The following is an 18,684-nucleotide window of genomic DNA, read 5'->3' as shown; positions in this document are numbered from 1 at the left end:
AGGGAATCATACAGGGGCGCCTGGGTGGCGCAGTCGGTTCAGCGTCCGACTTCAGCCAGGTCACAATCTCGCGGTCCGTGAGTTCGAGCCCCGCGTCAGGCTCTGGGCTGATGGCTCAGAGCCTGGAGCCTGTTTCCGATTCTGTGTCTCCCTCTCTCTCTGCCCCTCCCCCATTCATGCTCTGTCTCTCTGTCCCAAAAATAAAAAAATAAACGTTGAAAAAAAAATTTAAAAAAAAATAATAAAGGGATTCATACAGTATATCCTTTTTGTGCAAAACTTCTTTTGCATAATATATTGTTAACTGATTAGTGTTTTTGTGGAAATCAATTGCTACTTTTTATTGCTGAGTGGAATTGCATTAAGAAACACTAGTCTGTTGATGAACACCTGGGTTGTTTCAGCCTAGTCTATCATGAATAAAGTTGCTGTAAATATACTTGTACACACCTTGTGGTGGACATATGCTTTCATTTCTCCACCTAGGAGTGGATATGCTGGGGCACAGGCATTTCTTTAAACACGTGGATTGGAGTTTTGTATAACAACAAAAGGACACTCGTGTTTTAAAAAGAAATCTATGGACTAACTCAGGGAACGATGATGTTAAAAGAAACACAGAATAGGGGCACCTGGGTGGCTCAGTTAGTTGAGGCTCAGGTCACCATCCCAGGGTCATGAGATGGAGCCCTAACATCGGGCTCTGCACTAAGCTTGGAGCCTGCTTAAGATTCTCTCCCTTTCTCTCTCTCTCTCTCTTTCTCAAAAAACAAAACAAAACACAACACAGAATAGTAGGTGTAAAAATATCGGTATTTTAGTATTTGTACACACACAAAAAATGGAACAAATACTCATAAAACTTTGAATAGGATGGGAGAGGTCCCAAAGCATGACTGTGGAAACCACCGCGGGGCACAAGATTTGATGAAATCCAGGAGAATATAATTTTATTAATTGTATGTTTATGTTAATACATCAATGTATACATTCTATTTATGGAGGTGACACTGGTTGTCCATTTACAGTAGCAATATAAAGCTACCTCTTTTAAGTAAACGTCTAGTATTAAGAACTCGGGTGTATAAACAAAAATACTGACTATATTGTGGAAAAGGTGGGACAATATCATAGAATCAATGAAGTGAGGAGATGACCGACTTAGGAAACAACGGACTAGGGGCTCTCTGCGGCCGTTTCCAACTCTGACCCTGAAGTGGCCCTTCCCGGGGACTTGGCGGTGGACTTGCCGACAGACTGGGTCTGGGTCTGCCAGGCTGCAACTGCCGAACTGTGAGACCCTGGGCACCCACAGCCCTCTCTCTGGGGCTCCGTTAACTTCGTTAAATGGGAGAGACAGGCCCCGCCCCGCCACTCCTGCCCTTCACAGCTCAAGAATGGGAGCAGAAACCAGCCAGGCGGCCCCTTCGAGCCCTGGACGCCGGCGGCTCCGCGCCGATGCCCTTCACCTCACCTTGCTCGTGGGCCGCCACGGCGGCCTCTTCCTCCCCGCACCCAGGCCAGGTCGGCTTCGTGCCCCTCCCTGCTCCTCCCCGCTCCCCGGCTCGGCCGCCCCCTCACCGGGCAGGCACCGCAGCTGCAGGAGCCTCCAGCCCGCCCGGCCGAGCGCGCCTGACACCGCCGCCGCTGCCGCCGCCATCTTGGAAGCGGGCACGCCTCCGCCAGTGACGCGGCGGACACCCGGGAGCTCGCCAAGGCCACTTCCGCCCTGCCCGCGCTCCCGCAGAGTCCTCATATCGCGAGAGGCGCGAGGTGCGAAGCCGGCTGCCGCGAAGAAGCCGGGAGCGAGCCCCGAGAGGCAGGTGAGCGTCGTAGAGTTGCGGCCCAGGAACCCGATCTCCCCAGCTGTCCCCTTCCGGCCCATCCTCGCCCCTGGAGCCTCTTGTTTCCTATTCCCAGCCCCGTCCCTCGGTGAACACGGAGCCATGACCACCTCCCAGGGGAGCTCGGCGGGCTTTTGCCCGGGGAGCCCGTATGGGCGGGGGGGGGGGGGGGGGGGTGGCCGGCCCTGCCTGTCTCGGGCTCCTGCGCTGTGGTGGCTTCTGACCTTCCCGGGCTGCCTCCTCTCATGCGCTGCCGGCCCGAGGTCTGAGGCTCCGAAGTCAGCGCGCTGAGGAGGAGCCTTGACCTTGCGTCCCCAAGACCTGGGTCCTTCAAGACCTGCTTCTGCTAATAGCCAGCCGTTGTGACCTTGGACCTCAGGCCCTCGTCTCAAACACTGGGGGAGCTGAAGCCTCGGTCTTTGGGGGAGGGGGGGGTACTTAACCCCCAGGTTGTAATTTTGAGCCAGTGACTTGCCAGAATCTCCAAAGTGTGGAGTTGGTGTTATTAAATAACAAAAAAGTAACCGAGTAACTTTTAAAGATCTAATTGGCTTTATTGAACAATTCATGAATTGGGCATCCCATCCCAAGTAAAGGTTTTTTTTAAAGGCAGAGGGGGTGAGACAGGGAAGTCATAATGGGGGGAGGGGATTATTTCAGGCAAGGGGACAGAAGGGGTCTGTTAGGCAGATTACCTTACTAATGCTGACTAAAATTCCAAACTGACCCCTGAATTGAGATTACATCCCTGGAGAAGGTAGAAACCACAATTAAGTTAGCTGTTAGTTTCAGTTTGTAGATGATGTGTGCTTAGCACAAGTGGCTCCATTTGGGGCCTGTGGTCATCTTTTCAGCAGTATAATTTAATATTTCCCAAACTTGCCAGATCAAAAGAACCATCCAGGATGCTTGCTAATAAATTGGGTACCCAGGTCTTTCTCCTGGAGTGTTGATTCAGTACATCTGGGTGCAGTCCAGGAATCTTATTTTAACAAAGCCCCCAGGTGACTTGTAGACTCTGCAAGTTTAGGAAAGGTTGGTGGTGTCCATTCTGACATTAAGTGCCGCTCTCTGAATGACTCAGGGAGGTCATGGACCAGGCACTAAACTGAAGTGTAAATGCAGAGTGCCTCCCTGTGATATCTGTCATCAGGGAAGGCTTCATATTAACAGGGAAAAGTACATGGTTTCCATGTTAGGAATAACTGATGACAGGAACAAAGCATGTCATTCTGTAAATTTTGTGTTTGCAGTTAGACCCTTGTCTTTGTATCTCTTTTGCACAATGCTTATCAGCTAGTCTTTTCAAAACATCTTGCCCTCCCCTGCCTGCATGTGGAGAAAGCCCTTCTGAGCCAGAACTACTCCCCAGATGTTAAAATTTCAGATCCACAGCTCTGGATTTCATTAAAACACTACTGATCTGTGAGGTTTTGTTTTCTGAGTTCTGTCCACCGATCCTCAAATGAGCCTTTCCTGTGGAAATTCTAGCTCTGGGGTATCCTTCCTGAAATTCTTAATTCTTGACACATACCTAATTGTCCGGAGACAGTCTTCCATTTTCCTTTGAGTTTCTTGTTTTCTTGCCCTCTGTGTGTGTGTGTGTGTGTGTGTGTGTGTGTGTGCGCGCGCGCGCGCACACACACACGCTCATTACATTTAAATGTTTCCTTTTTGAGAACTTTCAGTATTCTTAGAAGTTTTTAGCCACCTGACTTAAAAGGATTGATCTTTGGTAAGAACTGGTATGCAAACTTCAATCTTATTTTTTTTTCTTATTTTTTAAAAATGTTTTTATGGTGGGGGGGCAGGGGCAGAGAGAGAGGGGTGGGGCGACAGAAAATCTGAAGCAGGCTCTGTGCTGATAGCCCAAGCCCGATGAGGGGCTTGAACTCATGAACTGTGAGATCATGACCTGACCCAAAGTCGGTTGCTCAACTGGCTGAGCCACCCAGGTGCCCCAATCTTCTTTTTTTCCTTTTGGCTCCCTTCATCCTTCAGAGGAGCCAAATGCCTCAAGATTTGATGTTTATTGGGTACCTGAGAAATAAACAAGTGCATCTCCAGAAGTTGTTTTCAGACATCTGCTTTCCCTGCCTGCCAGTAGCACTTGAGAAGAGCCACGGGCACTTGTGTATAGCAGGCAGTGCTGGAGCAGTGCTTAACAAGGCCAGTTACGTGACAGTGCCTTCTTCAACTCCACCTCTTTTTAGATATGAAACTGAGTCACACTTGTAAGTATGTTGACTTAGGTGCTGGACATTTTTTCCTTCGAGTTGCTTTAAAAAGGCAGATTGACAGCCACACAGAACTCTGACGATGACAGGTATCACACTTTGGCTTTTAGATACTTTAAAGAACATTGTGTCCCATTTTATTCGGAAAATGCTGGCCGAGAGTGGTGGCTCTGTCTGCGTTTTGAGGGTTAATGTTTAGTAAATGTATTTTATGAGCTCCCTCTTGCCAGAGAAGATTAGTTTGGGGGGATATGGAATGCAAAGCATTTTACATCCTTCTAATGTGCTGACACAGTCCCACTGGAGTAGTGCCTAAGATGTCATAAAGTGCAGCTCTTCTGTGTAATTCTAACAGTGAGAAAGAAGCCTCACATCTCTCCCTGGGGAGTCCTCAGTGGGCATAGCTGAGGAGAAAGAATAGGCTTTATAGGGACTCTTTGAAGCAAAGGCAAATAAACTGGCCACCAAAAACTAAGAGTTCTCTTAGAATATTATTTTGTTGAGCTCTGTGCAGCAGACCCTGCTGAGGATCTGCATAAAATATGTTTTGCATATTCTTATCTTCGCATTTACTTCGTACAGCAGCCTTGCAAAATAGGAAATTATTATTCTTTATTGATGGGAAAAGAGGCTAATAACTAACCCATGGTCATGTACTAAGTAGACAGTCCAGTGGTCGATAGAAGCCCAGTTCATCTGTATTCCTGTGCTCTGTAGAAACTGCCTCCATTTAAGGTTGCTGAAAAGGTCTAGACACCTGGCTTGTTTTGCTCTAACAAACTTTTGCACCTTCTTTCTTTCTTGATGCTTTTTCTGTGAGTACAGTGTAAGGTTTGTAGTTGTTGCTGGTGGGCAGGGAGCTGGTCACTTTCTATTGTCCCAGCAGAGAACCTGGTGCCAACATCATTCTAGAAACAAGTTCTTTATTTCTTATAATCTGATGCCCAGCAATCCATGGTCCTATTTTCCCTGGCTGGTTCTTCTGTGCTGACAGCATGGAGCCTGCTTGGGATCCCCCACCCCCACCCCTTCCCTCCCTCCTCCCTCCCTCCCCTGTTTACATGCATTCACTCTCTCTCTCTCTCTCTCACAATAAATAAATAAACTTAAAAAAATATATGTTTGCGGGAGTTCTTCCTCAACATCCTGTGCCTGTTAAAAGCTTAAAAGTTTCATTTCTTTATTGTGTACTTTTTAAGGATTTAAAAACGATTCAGTGACTAAGGAATGTTGCTTGTCTGATAATACTTGGCATCCTTTTTACTGGGGCTTGCAGTCAGGTCAGGATAATAAGAAGTGGACATTTTACATGGAAGCAATTGGATAAAAGGTATGATGAAAGCAAAAAGGCAAAGGTTTTTCATAGAACAAGGAGGGATTCACTTTGGAGAAGTGGGAGATCCAGGTGGAGCCAGGTTATTTATGGAGGACCTGATTCCAGAAGAATGACTTGATTTCACCTAGAAAATAAACTTCTTTAGGAAGTGAGTGACAAAACCAAAGTACTATAGTATTTAAGGATGACTGGCTAATTTGGCTAAGATTTGTAGGTGGGGGAGCAGGTCGTTTGAAGTGAATATTTTTAAGTTTTTATTTTATTTTTGAGAGAGAGAGAGTATGAGCAGGGGAGGTGCAGAAGGAGAGGGAGACCCAGAATCCGAAGCAGGCTCCGGGCTCCAAGCTGTCAGCACAGAACCTGACGCGGGGCTCAAACCCATGAACCACGAGATCATGACCTGAGCTGAAGTCTGGCTCTCAACGGACTGAGCCACCCAGGCGCCCCTGAAGTGAATATTTTTGAGGACGGAAGAATGTAGTGGACGTGGCTTAAATTCAGTCCGAGTGCCTGTGGTGGCATAATTGTGACTGAGTTAGCCACTTCTGCAGAAGACAGGAGTGTTCAGCACAACACTGATCCATGCTTGACCTGGCTACCACGGCTTCTGCCTTTATGCCATTTATTAGAGCTATTTTAGGTTGGAAACTTGGTGGCATTAATGTTTAAGAAAGAAAGGAGGAGCCAAGTAGAATGCTATCGCCTGACCTGATTTCATTGTGAGCACATTCTAGACTCATCTCAGTATCCAGTGGAAGAGAAAGTTGCCTCAAGGTGGTGGGGGGAGGGGATTTCCATAGGTTAAAAGCATGGGCTTTACAGTCCTATGGATTTGGATTCAAATTCCAGGTCTTTATCTCACAACATTTATTAGTTGTGTGACCTGGCAAGTCCATGGCTTCAGTTTTATAGCTGTAAAATGGGAATATTTAGTTTAAGGTTGTGCTGAGGTTCATTTGAGATAATGTATTTTAAGTGTTTTGAACAGTCTGGGTAACTAACATTAAACGTTAAAGACAGTAGGTAGTATTGATCATTGCAGATTCAATGGAATTGAATTTTCATATTTTGATGAAAGGGAAAATATCATTATTCAATTTGCTAAATTTAAATATGTTGTCTTCTGGGGCGCCTGGGTGGCTCAGTCCGTTAAGCATCTGACTTCAGCTCAGGTCATGATCTCACAGTTTGTGGGTTCAAGTCCCGCGTCAGGCTCCGTGCTGACAGCTCGGAGCCTGGAGCCTGCTTTGGATTCTGTGTCTCCCTCTCTCTCTGCCCCTCCCTGGCTTGCACTGTATCCCTCTGTCTCTCAAAAATAAATAAACATTAAAAAAAAATAAAAAAAATAAATATGTTGTCTTTTTTCTAAAGAAACATTAAGCTTGTGGTTGGGTTATATCTGCCCATTTATTGGCCTTCTTTACTGAGTCCTACTTTTGCCTAATGAGCGTCTTGTGTGTTTTATATTCTGTTCAAGCTGAGTTGTCTCAAATCAAAGCAGAAATAATCTTTCTACCTTCAACTTCCTAACTTGACTGCCAAGACAGGCCTCTCATCAGGGAAGCAACCTGCCTTGTTTGGGAAAGTTGGGGTTATGATCCGTTGAGATGGGTTCATTTCTTCACCTCTCTAGCATCTACAGGAAGATATTCTTTTTTTTTTTTTTTTTCAACGTTTATTTATTTTTGGGACAGCGAGAGACAGAGCATGAACGGGGGAGGGGCAGAGAGAGAGGGAGACACAGAATCCGAAACAGGCTCCAGACTCTGAGCCATCAGCCCAGAGCCTGACGCAGGGCTCGAACTCACGGACCGCGAGATCGTGACCTGGCTGAAGTCGGACGCTTAACCGACTGCGCCACCCAGGCGCCCCTACAGGAAGATATTCTAATGTGGTCAGCATTCCCTGGAGAGAGGTCCGAATTAAGGTGGTGATTCTAATCACATTTGATGGTTCCTCATGGATTAAATGATGCTTTTGTCTCTGCTCCGTCTTGACTTTCCTTTGTCTCGTCATCTGTAGGTCCTTCGGCACTGCAGGAATGGCAGATTACGGGGTCTCGGCTGGCCAGTTTGTGGCAGTGATCTGGGATCAGTCATCCCCGGCGAAGGCTCTAAAAGATCTGGTGGAGAAGCTTCGAACGTTAACCGGCGACGAGGGCCAGGTGTCTGTGGAAAACATCAGCCAGCTGTTGCAGTGTGAGTGCCTGCACACATCGTCTTTGCAGGGCGGCAGGGGTTGGTGGGATGCTGCATTTGTGTGGTTCCTCAATGTCCGAGTTGTTTTGGGTGGCAGACAATAGCAGTGGGTGGCCACGCTGCTGTTTTTCAGTTGAGATACAGTGGACTTCAGAGTGTAGTTGATTTGTAGAAGTCTGTTGTTTCTTATTAAATATTCCGCATTTTTTAAGCCACCTTTCTTTTTTACTCCTTTCCCTAAACATAGGAAAGGATACAAAATTAGTAAGACTGAGGGAGAACAGCAGCTTCATTGCCCCTCTTGCTAGTGATGGTGGCCTCGTAACATTTGCTTGAGGGGGTGGTGTTTATTCTTCCAGGGCCAGGCCTACAGCCCTCGAGGGGGGCTTGGCAGGGGTTGGCAGATTGCCTCCGGGGCCCAGGTGCTTGCTGAGTAGAGTCTTCCTTCTTTTCAGCTGCCCACAAAGAATCTAGCTTTGACGTTATTTTGTCGGGTGTAATTCCTGGGAGCACCACTCTGCACAGCGCTGAGATTTTGGCCGAGATGGCCCGGATCCTTCGGCCCGGTGGATGTCTCTTTCTGAAAGAGCCAGTAGAGACAGCTGTAGGTAAGTAAATCTTCCTTTGAAAGACTAGAATTTAACAGCGTTCCATCTTTAGGTATGTTTACTGCATCTCTCTGAGTAGGAGGTATCATTTGGAGATCCTTCTCCTTGGTGGTAAATGATTGTACAAATCTGAAGCAGGGCACCTGAAGGAATTGTGACCTTTGATCCGTTCGGTAGTAAAATAGAAGGAAACTGCCCATCTGACAATGGCTGGGTCCTTCAACAGGCTGGCTGGTTAAACTGTGGTACGTCCGTACCATGGAAAACTCTGGAGCAACAAAAAGGAATAAGCTCCTCATACGTGCAGCAACTTGGATGACCCTCCAGGGAATCGTGCCGAGTGAGAAAAAACCAGGCTCAGAAGGTTGCATGCTGTGTGCTTCTGTTCATGCAACATTCTTGAAATAGCAAAGTTATAGCAATGGGGACCACATTGAGGGTTGCCACGGGTTAGGAGCGGGAGGCAGAGGATGTGTGAGGCGGTAAAGGGGTCGTCAGAGGGCTCCTTGTGATGGAGCATCCTGGATCCTCACTGTGGTAGTGCTCCCACAAAGCTGCAAGCGTGGTAAGGTTGCACAGGGCTGCACACACGCAAGCAAGCTCACGTAAAACTGGTGACATCTGGGTAGCGCCGTGGACTCCCGGTGACAATTTCCTGGTCTTCACCGGTGTGCTGTAGTTGTGAGATGTTAGCATGGCGGGGGCCTCTATGGCCATACCACCCTGAATGCACCCGATCTTGTCAGATGTTACCTTGGGGGTGGGGGGAACGAGGCGAACAGCCCTTTTTAAAACAAAGCAAAACAAAACTTATGCACCTATAGTTACTTCAGAATAACAAGTTAGAAAATAATGACTGGAAGTCTGGGAGTGATGAGTGGTCTTGTTGACTCGTGTGAAACTAATGATGGAATCCAGGAGGTAAAAGCCTCTCGTTTTTGCTCCGTGGTGAAGCTGTCAAAACACCGTCCAATTCTGAATTTTTTAACTTTTTCCATCAATATGTGATGACTTAACTTAAAACACAATAAGAGAACGAATGTATTTTGAAATGCGTAGAGGTGTTTGTGCGGACGTATAAATTTGAGACGCAGACCGCAGACGACCAGCATTCTTTGCTGGGAACGTAGAGTTCGGGTGGCTGCACACAGTGTCTGCCAGAAGTGTACAGAGAGAATGTCAGTGCCTTACGTTTCCTCAGCCTCTTTCTCACTCGTTATCCAACATCCCCTGGAAGGTATTTCCAAGAAGCCAAGAGTGAGAAGAAACAGTAACAATGGAAGTACTATATGACACTTAAGAGCACAGGTAAGAGCACTTTGACCAACCAAAAGCATGTGTCAGAATGCCTTCACCATTTCTGTTTTATTGGCTGCTGACCCAAATCGGATGGAGCCTTTATTATTTTCCCTGCTTTGTCCCATGAAGTACTAATTGGGGTTTTCCTCTCGGCAGTTAACAATAGCAAAGTGAGAACGACATCTAAGCTGTGCTCGGCCCTGACTCTTTCTGGTCTCGTGGAAGTGAAAGAGGTATGTTGGTAGACAACGTTCTTTGCTGGGAATTGAAGCCTTGGGCGACCACACCCAGGATCTCTGTGAGTCAGTACAGAGAAACTCAGGGGAGTAACAGCCCTGAAGGTGAGGTGCACAGTGTCGCGTACGCTAGGAAGCAAGCCGGGAAGTGCTTTGTGTCTAAGATACGTGATGCCGCAAAAGACAGAACTTTCTGGAACACCTGTCCTTTGAAGAGACTCAGCTTGCGCCCATGTGGGTTGGGGCGTGTTCCAGTCTCAGTACTGGTGTGGGGGTGGTGGCCACGGTGGCAGGGAGAGCGCAACACAGGTCCCTTAATGGACACAAATCCTAGGCCCAAGAGCGACACAGGCACCGGGACCGTCCTCAGGTATTTGGTGGGAGGCTGGAGCAGGTTGGGGGGTGGGAATGGGAATGCCGTCTCTGATAGTTCAGTAGAAATACTGAGGTTAAATGGAGGTGTTCATATTTTCTACATTCTTTGATGTTGAAGTTTTCTTATATGAGAGGTGAGTGCTATACCATGATCGCTGATATACCACCTGTTTGCCACATGACCTAGGGCCTTAGTTTCTTTACACCCACTCTTTCTTATTTTTTTCTTAGTTTAGGGTTTCTGTTTTATATTCTAAATAAGATGCTCATCAAAATTCAATTAATACTAAAGCATATAAACATAAAGTGACGTGCAGGCCTTCCTCACGCTTCCCTTCCCAGGGGAAGCCACCAACACATTTTTTGTGTGTGGCTGCTAAGACCTTTTTTATATATTTACGCGTGTGTGTAAGAGAGACTTTTTTAAGTGTAAATAAGGTTGTATATATACATTATTCAGTCACTAGCTTTTCCCCCCACCTTTAAATGTCTTTTTTTTTTAATGTTTATTTATTTATTTTGAGAGAGAGAGAGAGAGAGAGAGAGAGAGCGAGCACGAGCAGGGGAGGGGCAGAGAGAGAATCCCAAGCAAGTTCCACACTGTCAGTGCAGAGTCCCATATGGGACTCGATCCCATGAACCCATGAAATCATGACCTGAGCTGAAACCAAGAGTCAGACACTTAACTGACTGAGCCCCCCAGGCACCCCTAAATATCTTTGACATTTGCCCACCTTCAGTGCATTGCCCCTCATCCTTAATGATGATGTGACAATATTGAGTGCTATGGATGGGCTAAGATTTATTTAACCATTCTGTAGTTGTTGGGCAGAGAGGTGGCATTTCCACATTTTTTTCTACCTTTATCAATCGTCTGCTACTTCTTCCCAAGAAAACATTTCCCTCCTGCATGGTCCTTTTTCTCTAATTCATTTCCACTCTCTTTGTTGTGGGCATGCTTTCCTGCTGTAGGCTGTGATCCTTTTCAACATGTCTGTTCAACATGTCTGATTCATCTTCATAATCATAATCATTACAACCCGCAGAATGACTCGCATAGTGCCTTGTACCTAATAGACAGGTGTCTGGTAAATAATTTAGGGTTGGCTCAAAGTAAGCACACAGACGGAATGACACTCTAGGGGCAGGTCACTGAGAAACCGAATGTGAGGCATGAGGTGACATCTGTCATCTGGTACTACTATATGTTTAGTACACAGAAATGAGTATTTGACGCCTGTATAGGTAGACATAGTACAACGTTATTTTGTGGAAAGAGTGTGGCCTAATGCTTTTGGTGTCTTGAATTCCAGCTGCTGCGGGAACCCTTGAGCCCCGAAGAGGTACAGTCTGTCCAGGAACATCTGGGTTACCAAAGTGACAGCTTGCTCTCTGTGCGCATCACAGGCAAAAAACCCAACTTTGAAGTGGGTTCTTCTAGTCAACTGAAGCTTTCTATTGCCAAGAAGTCTTCTCCTCCAGGTAAGACTGGCCTGAGGACCTTGTTCTGTCCAGGTGGACCTAGAAGGACATGTGAGACATCGAGCCAGAGATCTGAATAGAGGCAGTGATGTCTCTAGAGGACCACTCCTTCCTTAATTTCAGTCATTTCCTAATGGAAGAATGTTTAATGTACTATTGTCCTGGGCAGATTCAGATCCACATCTGACATAATGCATAGGTATTACTTAATTCAACCCCTTCTGTACCAGAACACACTGAGGCCTCCAGATTCTAGAGGTCTGAGCATGTGGTTTAGCTCACAAAGTCTTTCCACACCCCAGAACCATGACATTTATTCTCAGAAGATCTCCCACTGGTGGTCATGGCCACTAAGAGTGCCCTGCTCCTCTTCCTGTGTGTCTTTTCCATGCTAGTAAAGTCAGCTTCTCTTACTTTGAGGATCTTAAGCCACTTGTGAACATATTTCTTCTCAGAAAGTTGCACTTGCCCTTTGCCACCCCTTCACCCTTCTGATCACTATTACATGAGGCCCGAATTGAGAGAAATTGTCCCAGCTGTGAAATATGCGAAAATTTACAGGTACGTTCACACTGCTCTGCTTTGACTGGCCAGCCAAAATCTTTTAAGAAATCCTCTGGAATCCCAGCCTTCGGGGTCATGGTTCCAGAATGGGTAGGGACGGCTTCGATGAGCGGTTTGCCTTGCGGAAGGCCTGAGCATTCAGCTGCACAGTGATCTGTGGAGATGCACTTAGCCCCAAGGCCCATCTGAGGACCTGCCCACAGACTCGGGGCTCCGCTCTTTCAGGGCCTTCCTTGCACCCCACCCCTGACCCAGATAGAGCCGGGAGGTGTGAGGCTTGTGTCTGCAGCTGGTTTGTGTTACACCACCGCCACCGGCTCTGGAGCCGATTTTCTTGTACGTGACAGGTTCACGTGAGTCAGAAGCTTTGCTATTTATGATGGTTTTTGGCAACTTTCTCTCTGATCTTCAGATCTCCCTGCAGTAGGTGTAGGGAGTACGATTAGCCCCAGGTTCTAGGGGTGGAAATGAAGATAAGGACACAGCAACATGGAGTGAAGTCAGAAGCATTGGACAGACTCCTGTTTGTGGCTCTTTACTGTAAAAGTGGCCTAAATGTGGGAACCAGCTTCCTCACCTATAAAATTAGGACACCACATACTTAGCTTGTAAGATTCTTACCAGGATTTAATTAGGTAGCATATATGAAATACTTACCATAGTATCTGACACAAAGCAAGTGCTTAGCAAATGATGGCTTCTGTCACTGCAAAGCAATCGGCCCCAGGCCGTGCCTTCTCTAAGTGGTAGAGCTGGGCCTCGGACCCAAGTCTTTTGACTCCCAGTCCAGCGTCCCCTCCCAGAGTCTCAGTAGAAGGCTCACGTATGCCTGTGGTTTGTCTCTGGCTGCTTTTATGGAGCTCTTTTTCTTTTGTGGGTTGGACTCAGTGAAGCCTGCCGTGGACCCTGCAGCGGCCAAGCTCTGGACCCTCTCAGCCAACGACATGGAGGACGAGAGCGTGGTGAGCGGGCACTGTGGGCACTGCGGGCTCTGCGCTGCTTTCTTGTAGGCCTTGCTGCGGGTATGAGTGGTTGTCATTGGGAGTGGCCTCTCCGGACTTGCAGCCGTAAAGCCCAGCACTGCGGCTGTGCCTGTCACTGCCATTTTTGATTCAGGAGGGAACTCCGCATTGGTGGCATTTTACATTTCTTTTTCGGCATCTCTTTTCCTCACAGGTTTTCTTGTTCTCACTTCATGTGATATGTTAAAGATTCTTGTGGGCATGCGTGAACCTGAAAAAAGTTTGTCAGCTTTATTTTATTGGCTCCTTTGTCTGGGCAAGTCACTGAACGCTCACTGTCTTAAGAGCAACACTTTCCCATCTTTGATCAGTACTGTCTATAGTAAAGTTCTTTATTTCTGCCACCGTTGAAATTCTGGAGATAGCAGGATGGGCTACGGTTCATGCCCCTGTAGAGCTTACAGATGAATTGTCCACACATTTTATCAAAGAATTGCACACATGTATGTATCGTTATTTGTCTTTTTCTCGGGAATGATATAAAACATATTTCATTCCCTTTTTCACATGACAGCCCTTCATATATTTGAATAAATATAACACTTTTCTTTTTGTTCTTCCTGCTCCCTCCCTACATACACACGCACTCACATTCTCTGCACATTGTAAATTACTTCCCAGTCCCCTCACAACCGAATGCATCTTCTGTGGACATAGTTTAGATCCCTCCAGTGGTCAGCTGGAGTGTGATGATCAGCCCAGAATAGGGCAGTGGAGACCCTCTTTACGTGGACCCTATAAACCCACTGCCACCACAACCCTTTTTTCAGCCTTCTGTTAGCAGAGATCGTGACCGTGTCACTAACTTCTTCGAACACTCTCCAGGATCTCATCGACTCCGATGAGCTGCTGGATCCAGAAGATTTTAAGAAGCCGGATCCAGCTTCCCTGCGGGCTCCTTCATGTGGAGAAGGGAAAAAGAGGAAGGCCTGCAAAAATTGGTGAGTGCTGGCAGAAGCAGGGTCTGCCGGGCTGCTTCTAGTGGCTTCTTGAGTCTCAAGGAATCGGAATACTTGACTGTTGTTAAAATATATATTTTATAGTGAAATTTATCCTATATACAGAGGACTTTTTTAATCAGGTACACTTTAAACAGTAATGAAACGAACACCTGTGTACTGATTACCCAGGTGAAGAATCGGAAACATGACTAGTATCTCAGAAGTCCACTCGACAGGCTCCCTCAGCTGCGTCTTGCTCCCTCTTGTCACAAATTACCATTCTCCCAAGTTTATGTTAATCATTCTTGGCTTATTTGATAGTTTACCACCTAGTGCGAAGCTCCAAATAATACATTCTTCAGTCGTGAAGACCTGAGTAGTAAGCCCACCCCCGATGAGGCAAGGACAGGTCAATATTCCACATCTGTGAAGTCTCCCGGTGAAAGATAAGATCTGCAGTCTGGACTGGGTCCCTTCCACGGGAGTCAGTAGAAAGAGTCACGAGGGAGTTCTTGGAAACCAAGGGCCTGGCACAGGGAGAGCGCTGGCAGGGCCGCAGAGTGACGCAGTGACTGGCGACCAGCAGAAGTGTGGTCAGAGGGAGGGACTGCTCTACGTGTTCTGATCCAAACCCGCCGGGACCAGAGCTCTCCTGTGCGGAGCAACCACGGCAGAACACACGTGTCCTCGGCAAAGCCTCCGGGTGTGGGGGGAGGGCACGCTGAGTGTCGCCCGCACACGGTCAACATAAGCCAAGGCCCTGGGCTGGCTTGCCCACCCTCGGGTAAAAGAGTGGCCTGTTGGCAGCTTGGTTGGTGACAGTGGCAGCCTTCAGCGTGTCTGTCTCTCGTGCCCCTGCCCCATGCACACGTGTGACCTTGTCCCCAGCAGTGCGGAAATCTTGGGAGTCCCCTTCACTGTTCCCCTGAGGGTTCCCTTCCGTCTGCCTTACGTTAGCTTTTCCGTGTTTTGTATCCCTTGCTTCTTTCTTGGTTTTCTCTTTTCTCTTGGTAGAGTCCATTCTCTAATAGTTTTTTTTAGAAAAGCTACTTGAGGGGCGCCTGGGTGGCGCAGTCGGTTAAGCGTCCAACTTCAGCCAGGTCACGATCTCGCGGTCCGTGAGTTCGAGCCCCGCGTCAGGCTCTGGGCGGATGGCTCAGAGCCTGGAGCCTGTTTCCGATTCTGTGTCTCCCTCTCTCTCTGCCCCTCCCCCATTCATGCTCTGGCTCTCTCTGTCCCAAAAATAAATAAACGTTGAAAAAAAAAATTTAAAAAAAAAAAAAGAAAAGCTACTTGAGAGGTAAATTTTGTTTTGCACACTTTGTGTGGCTAAAAATGCCTTTTTTCTGTTCTCATACATGATTGCTAATTTAGGTATGGAAATCTAGATTGGAAATAATTTTCTTACATCATTTTGAGGACATTTCTGTGAAGAGGTATCTGGGGCCATTCAGTTTCTTGATCTTTCTGTAAGACCTCTTTTTCCATTTTGGAAGTTTGTAGAATTGTCTTTATCCCCAGTATCATTTTGCAATATGTCTTGAAGAGGGGTCTGTTCACATCTCTTGCACTAGCCACTCGATACACCTTTTCAGTCTAGAAGCCACGTCCATAGCTTGGGAAATGTTCTTTAATTTTGTATACCATTTTTGTCTTCTCCCTTTGTTTTCTCTGTGACCTGTTACTCAAGATGTTGGATCCCTTTAATAGTCCTGTAAATTTTTTTCTTTCACATTTTCTTTATGCTTTACTTTCTGGGAAATTCTGCAGGTTTATCCTCTACACCTTTTGTTAAGTTATTTTATTTCTATCATGGTTACGTTTTTTTAATATTTATTTTTGAGAGAGCATGAGCACACATGTGTGCACGTGGGGGGGGGGCAGGGGGAGAGAGGATCCCAAGCAGGCTCCTCACTGTTAGCGGAGAGCCTGACACAGGGCTCGATCCCACAAACCATGAGGTCATGACCTGAGCCAAAACCGAGAGTCAGAAGCTTTACTGACTGACCCACCCAGGGTGCCCCTCTACCACCATGTTTTTAATTTCTAAGATTCCATTTTTGTTTTGACTTCTTTCTTTTTTTTTTTTTTTTTTTTTTAGCACAGTGTCCTATTTTTATTTTGTGGGTGTGATCTCTTCTCTTTTTTCCCGAGGTTAGTGATAGTTCTTTGTAGGTTTTTTCCTCCCTGCATAGTCTCTGTTTCTTCCAAGTTGCCTTTTTTTTTTTTTTTTTTTAGCTTGGTCTCTCACTTCGAGGTAGAGGCCTTCTACCTCCCACGAATCTTGGTTGTCTCCAAGATAAGAGTGGAGGACAGAAAGCTCCCTGGGAGCCCTGAGCTCAGCGGGGAGTTTGTTGGCTGTGCTTTAGTGACAGGAGCCAGGGTGGGCTTGTGGGGGACTCGGCCAAGTCAGTATCTCTGGGTCTTTCCCTTTGGGGTATTAGAATTCGCAGAGAAGGAAGGGCCTTTCTGGTGCAGGCAGTTCCTTTGGAGGGTTTGGGGTGTGATGTGGGTTGGGGGTCGGCCACCTACATGGTGTTGGCTTCCTCACTGCCTGCTCAGAGTTCAGCTCCCCTCAGTCAGAGTCACTTCTTCCCCTCCTGCTTTGCAGCACCTGGCACCGCATTGCTGCTGTCCCCTTTCCCGTAGCCCCTGTCATTGGGGGGTTATGTGTTCACTCCAGTTTTGGTGGGACCTTGAGGGAAAGTAAAGTAGAGGCATGAGTTCAATCTGTCCTCTTAACCTGGAAAACGCTGGTCTTAGTATTTTTGCATTTGTTTCATGGACGGAAAGGGTGGTAAAAAGTTAAATGGTGGCGTGTGGGCTTGCTGAGTCATCGGTGTTTTTTTTTTTTAAGTGTGAAAGTTGCCAGCATTCACAAATCAGGAGATTTCAAGTAAAAATCCAGTTTTTTCTTTTTTCTGTTTGTCCTTAGCTTTGGAAAATGTGCCAACACTGTCTGCTTCTCCCCAGTGTGTTAATCGGCCGAAGCTGAGTAGTGGCCGGCCTGTGTAGACAGGGCTTTTCCCTCGGGGCCACCCGCTCCCCACCACTCTGTCTCCCTAAACGGCCTCACACTTACATCATCAGCCTGGCCCTGTGGGCGTGTGCGTTAAGACATCCTGGTGTAAAGAGAAAAGTGTGAGGGCGGGCTTGGGCTCTGCCAAGGATTTGGAGCCCCTGGGTGGTGGCTCGTCTCACTCACAAGCTACTGATGTCCCCCCAGCACCTGTGGCCTCGCAGAAGAACTGGAAAGAGAGAAGTCAAAGGAACAGGCGAGCTCCCAGCCCAAGTCGGCTTGTGGAAACGTAAATATCTGGATCTTTACTCAGTATTCACAAAACCCCCAGTGGTATTGGGCATCATCCTAAACCCAGCACAGACTAGCTCCCGCTCTCACTTCCTGCCCAGATATCTAATTAGGCAAATACGTGAGAACGTGTGTGCAGGAGAGAGGTCATCGTCTGAGACTGGGCCGGCATGCCCGCACCCTGGGGGGAGCTCTTGTCATTTCTCGGTTTGGGCCCCGTTCTTCCCACTTCGTCGTGGCCAGATGCTCTTCAGCCATGTGGCTGAGCTTGGCTATGATTTGAACTGCTGAGAATATAGAAATACGGCCTCTAAGGAACTTCTCCAGACCGCTGATTTTCGTAAAACCGGAGATCTTAAATAGTCTTGGTATCTGGATCTCAGTCGGACCTACATATGCACCGGCCGTTCCCATCGGGCCTCTATGGCCATGTCAGGAAACGAGGGATCCCTTTCTTGCCCATGAATCTGGGACACGCTGACCCTCCACTTCCCCGTATGACTGTCTCTTCCCTCAACAGTGCTACCTGGGCGATGCCTTCCGCTGTGCCAGCTGCCCCTACCTTGGGATGCCGGCCTTCAAACCTGGGGAGCAGGTACTCCTGAGCGCCAGCAATCTCAGTGACGCCTAGGAGGGGCTGCCGTGGCGCACCTCTGCTCCTCGGCCAGCTCCTGCCCCTCGAGTCCCACCGCCGTGGTTCCTCCCACCTCCTCTGGATGTGCTCACTCTCTGCGCGAACTCCGATTGCAGGGGGTGCTGGGTAAACAGTGCAAAGCTGGCTGTGGGGTGCAGTGGGGTGCAGCGCTGCTATGTATCCAAAGACCAAGGTTAATGGGGCCTGGTTACTCTGAGTCAGAGGACCTCTTTCTCCACCTAGTGTGAGGGAACGGGAGTGCGTCCTGAGGAGGCCCCTCTCCTGATGTCACAGTGCTGACCTCACACTCAGAGTATTAACACTCTGTGACGGAGGCCCTGCCCCGATTCTAAGCTCAGCAATAGTGCCACTGCCTGTCTTCCAGAGCTGGTGGTTTACTCAACCTGCAGTTGTTGGTGACAGGAGTCAAGTGTCTCATGACCTCAGGGCACCAAAGGAATCACCCATTGGTTGCTGTGATCATATTCAGTGTCCCTCTGTCCTTTTATCCCCACCCCACCCCATCCCTGTTTTACTGTATCGTACCTGTCCTGTGGTTTCTGTTACTCTACAGTCATTAAAGTTGTGTACTTCTGCA

The 18,684-nt window shown here is 47.6% G+C and overlaps 2 protein-coding genes across 2 annotated transcripts in view; one reads left to right on the top strand and one right to left on the bottom strand.

Moving 5' to 3' along the window:
* The window catches only part of COQ9 (coenzyme Q9), a 14,408-nt gene extending 12,652 nt beyond the window's left edge, over window positions 1-1,756 (bottom strand). Inside the window, exon 1 of the mRNA XM_043599280.1 lies at window positions 1,582-1,756. Coding sequence (XP_043455215.1) covers window positions 1,582-1,756 — 175 coding nt within the window. The remainder of the gene's footprint in view (window positions 1-1,581) is intronic.
* Window positions 1,713-18,684, top strand: CIAPIN1 (cytokine induced apoptosis inhibitor 1). Its single transcript, XM_043599281.1, has 9 exons — window positions 1,713-1,823; window positions 7,440-7,615; window positions 8,071-8,223; window positions 9,679-9,755; window positions 11,447-11,615; window positions 13,068-13,141; window positions 14,027-14,142; window positions 17,369-17,450; window positions 17,973-18,684. Exons 2-9 carry the CDS (start codon window positions 7,459-7,461, stop codon window positions 18,081-18,083), a joined length of 939 nt encoding a protein of 312 aa, XP_043455216.1. The 5' UTR covers window positions 1,713-1,823; window positions 7,440-7,458; the 3' UTR covers window positions 18,084-18,684.

This window comes from Prionailurus bengalensis, chromosome E2, assembly GCF_016509475.1.
Source record: "Prionailurus bengalensis isolate Pbe53 chromosome E2, Fcat_Pben_1.1_paternal_pri, whole genome shotgun sequence".
NCBI lineage: Eukaryota > Metazoa > Chordata > Mammalia > Carnivora > Felidae > Prionailurus > Prionailurus bengalensis.
This window is presented reverse-complemented; position numbering and strand designations above follow the sequence as displayed.

Excerpts from the sequence above, each read along its gene's own strand:
- CIAPIN1 (XM_043599281.1), top strand. The coding sequence starts at position 7,459 with ATGGCAGATTACGGGGTCTCGGCTGGCCAGTTTGTGGCAGTGATCTGG. Across the intron at positions 11,616-13,067 it reads CAAGAAGTCTTCTCCTCCAG|TGAAGCCTGCCGTGGACCCT; the intron begins GTAAGACTGGCC and ends GGTTGGACTCAG. Across the intron at positions 13,142-14,026 it reads ACATGGAGGACGAGAGCGTG|GATCTCATCGACTCCGATGA; the intron begins GTGAGCGGGCAC and ends AACACTCTCCAG.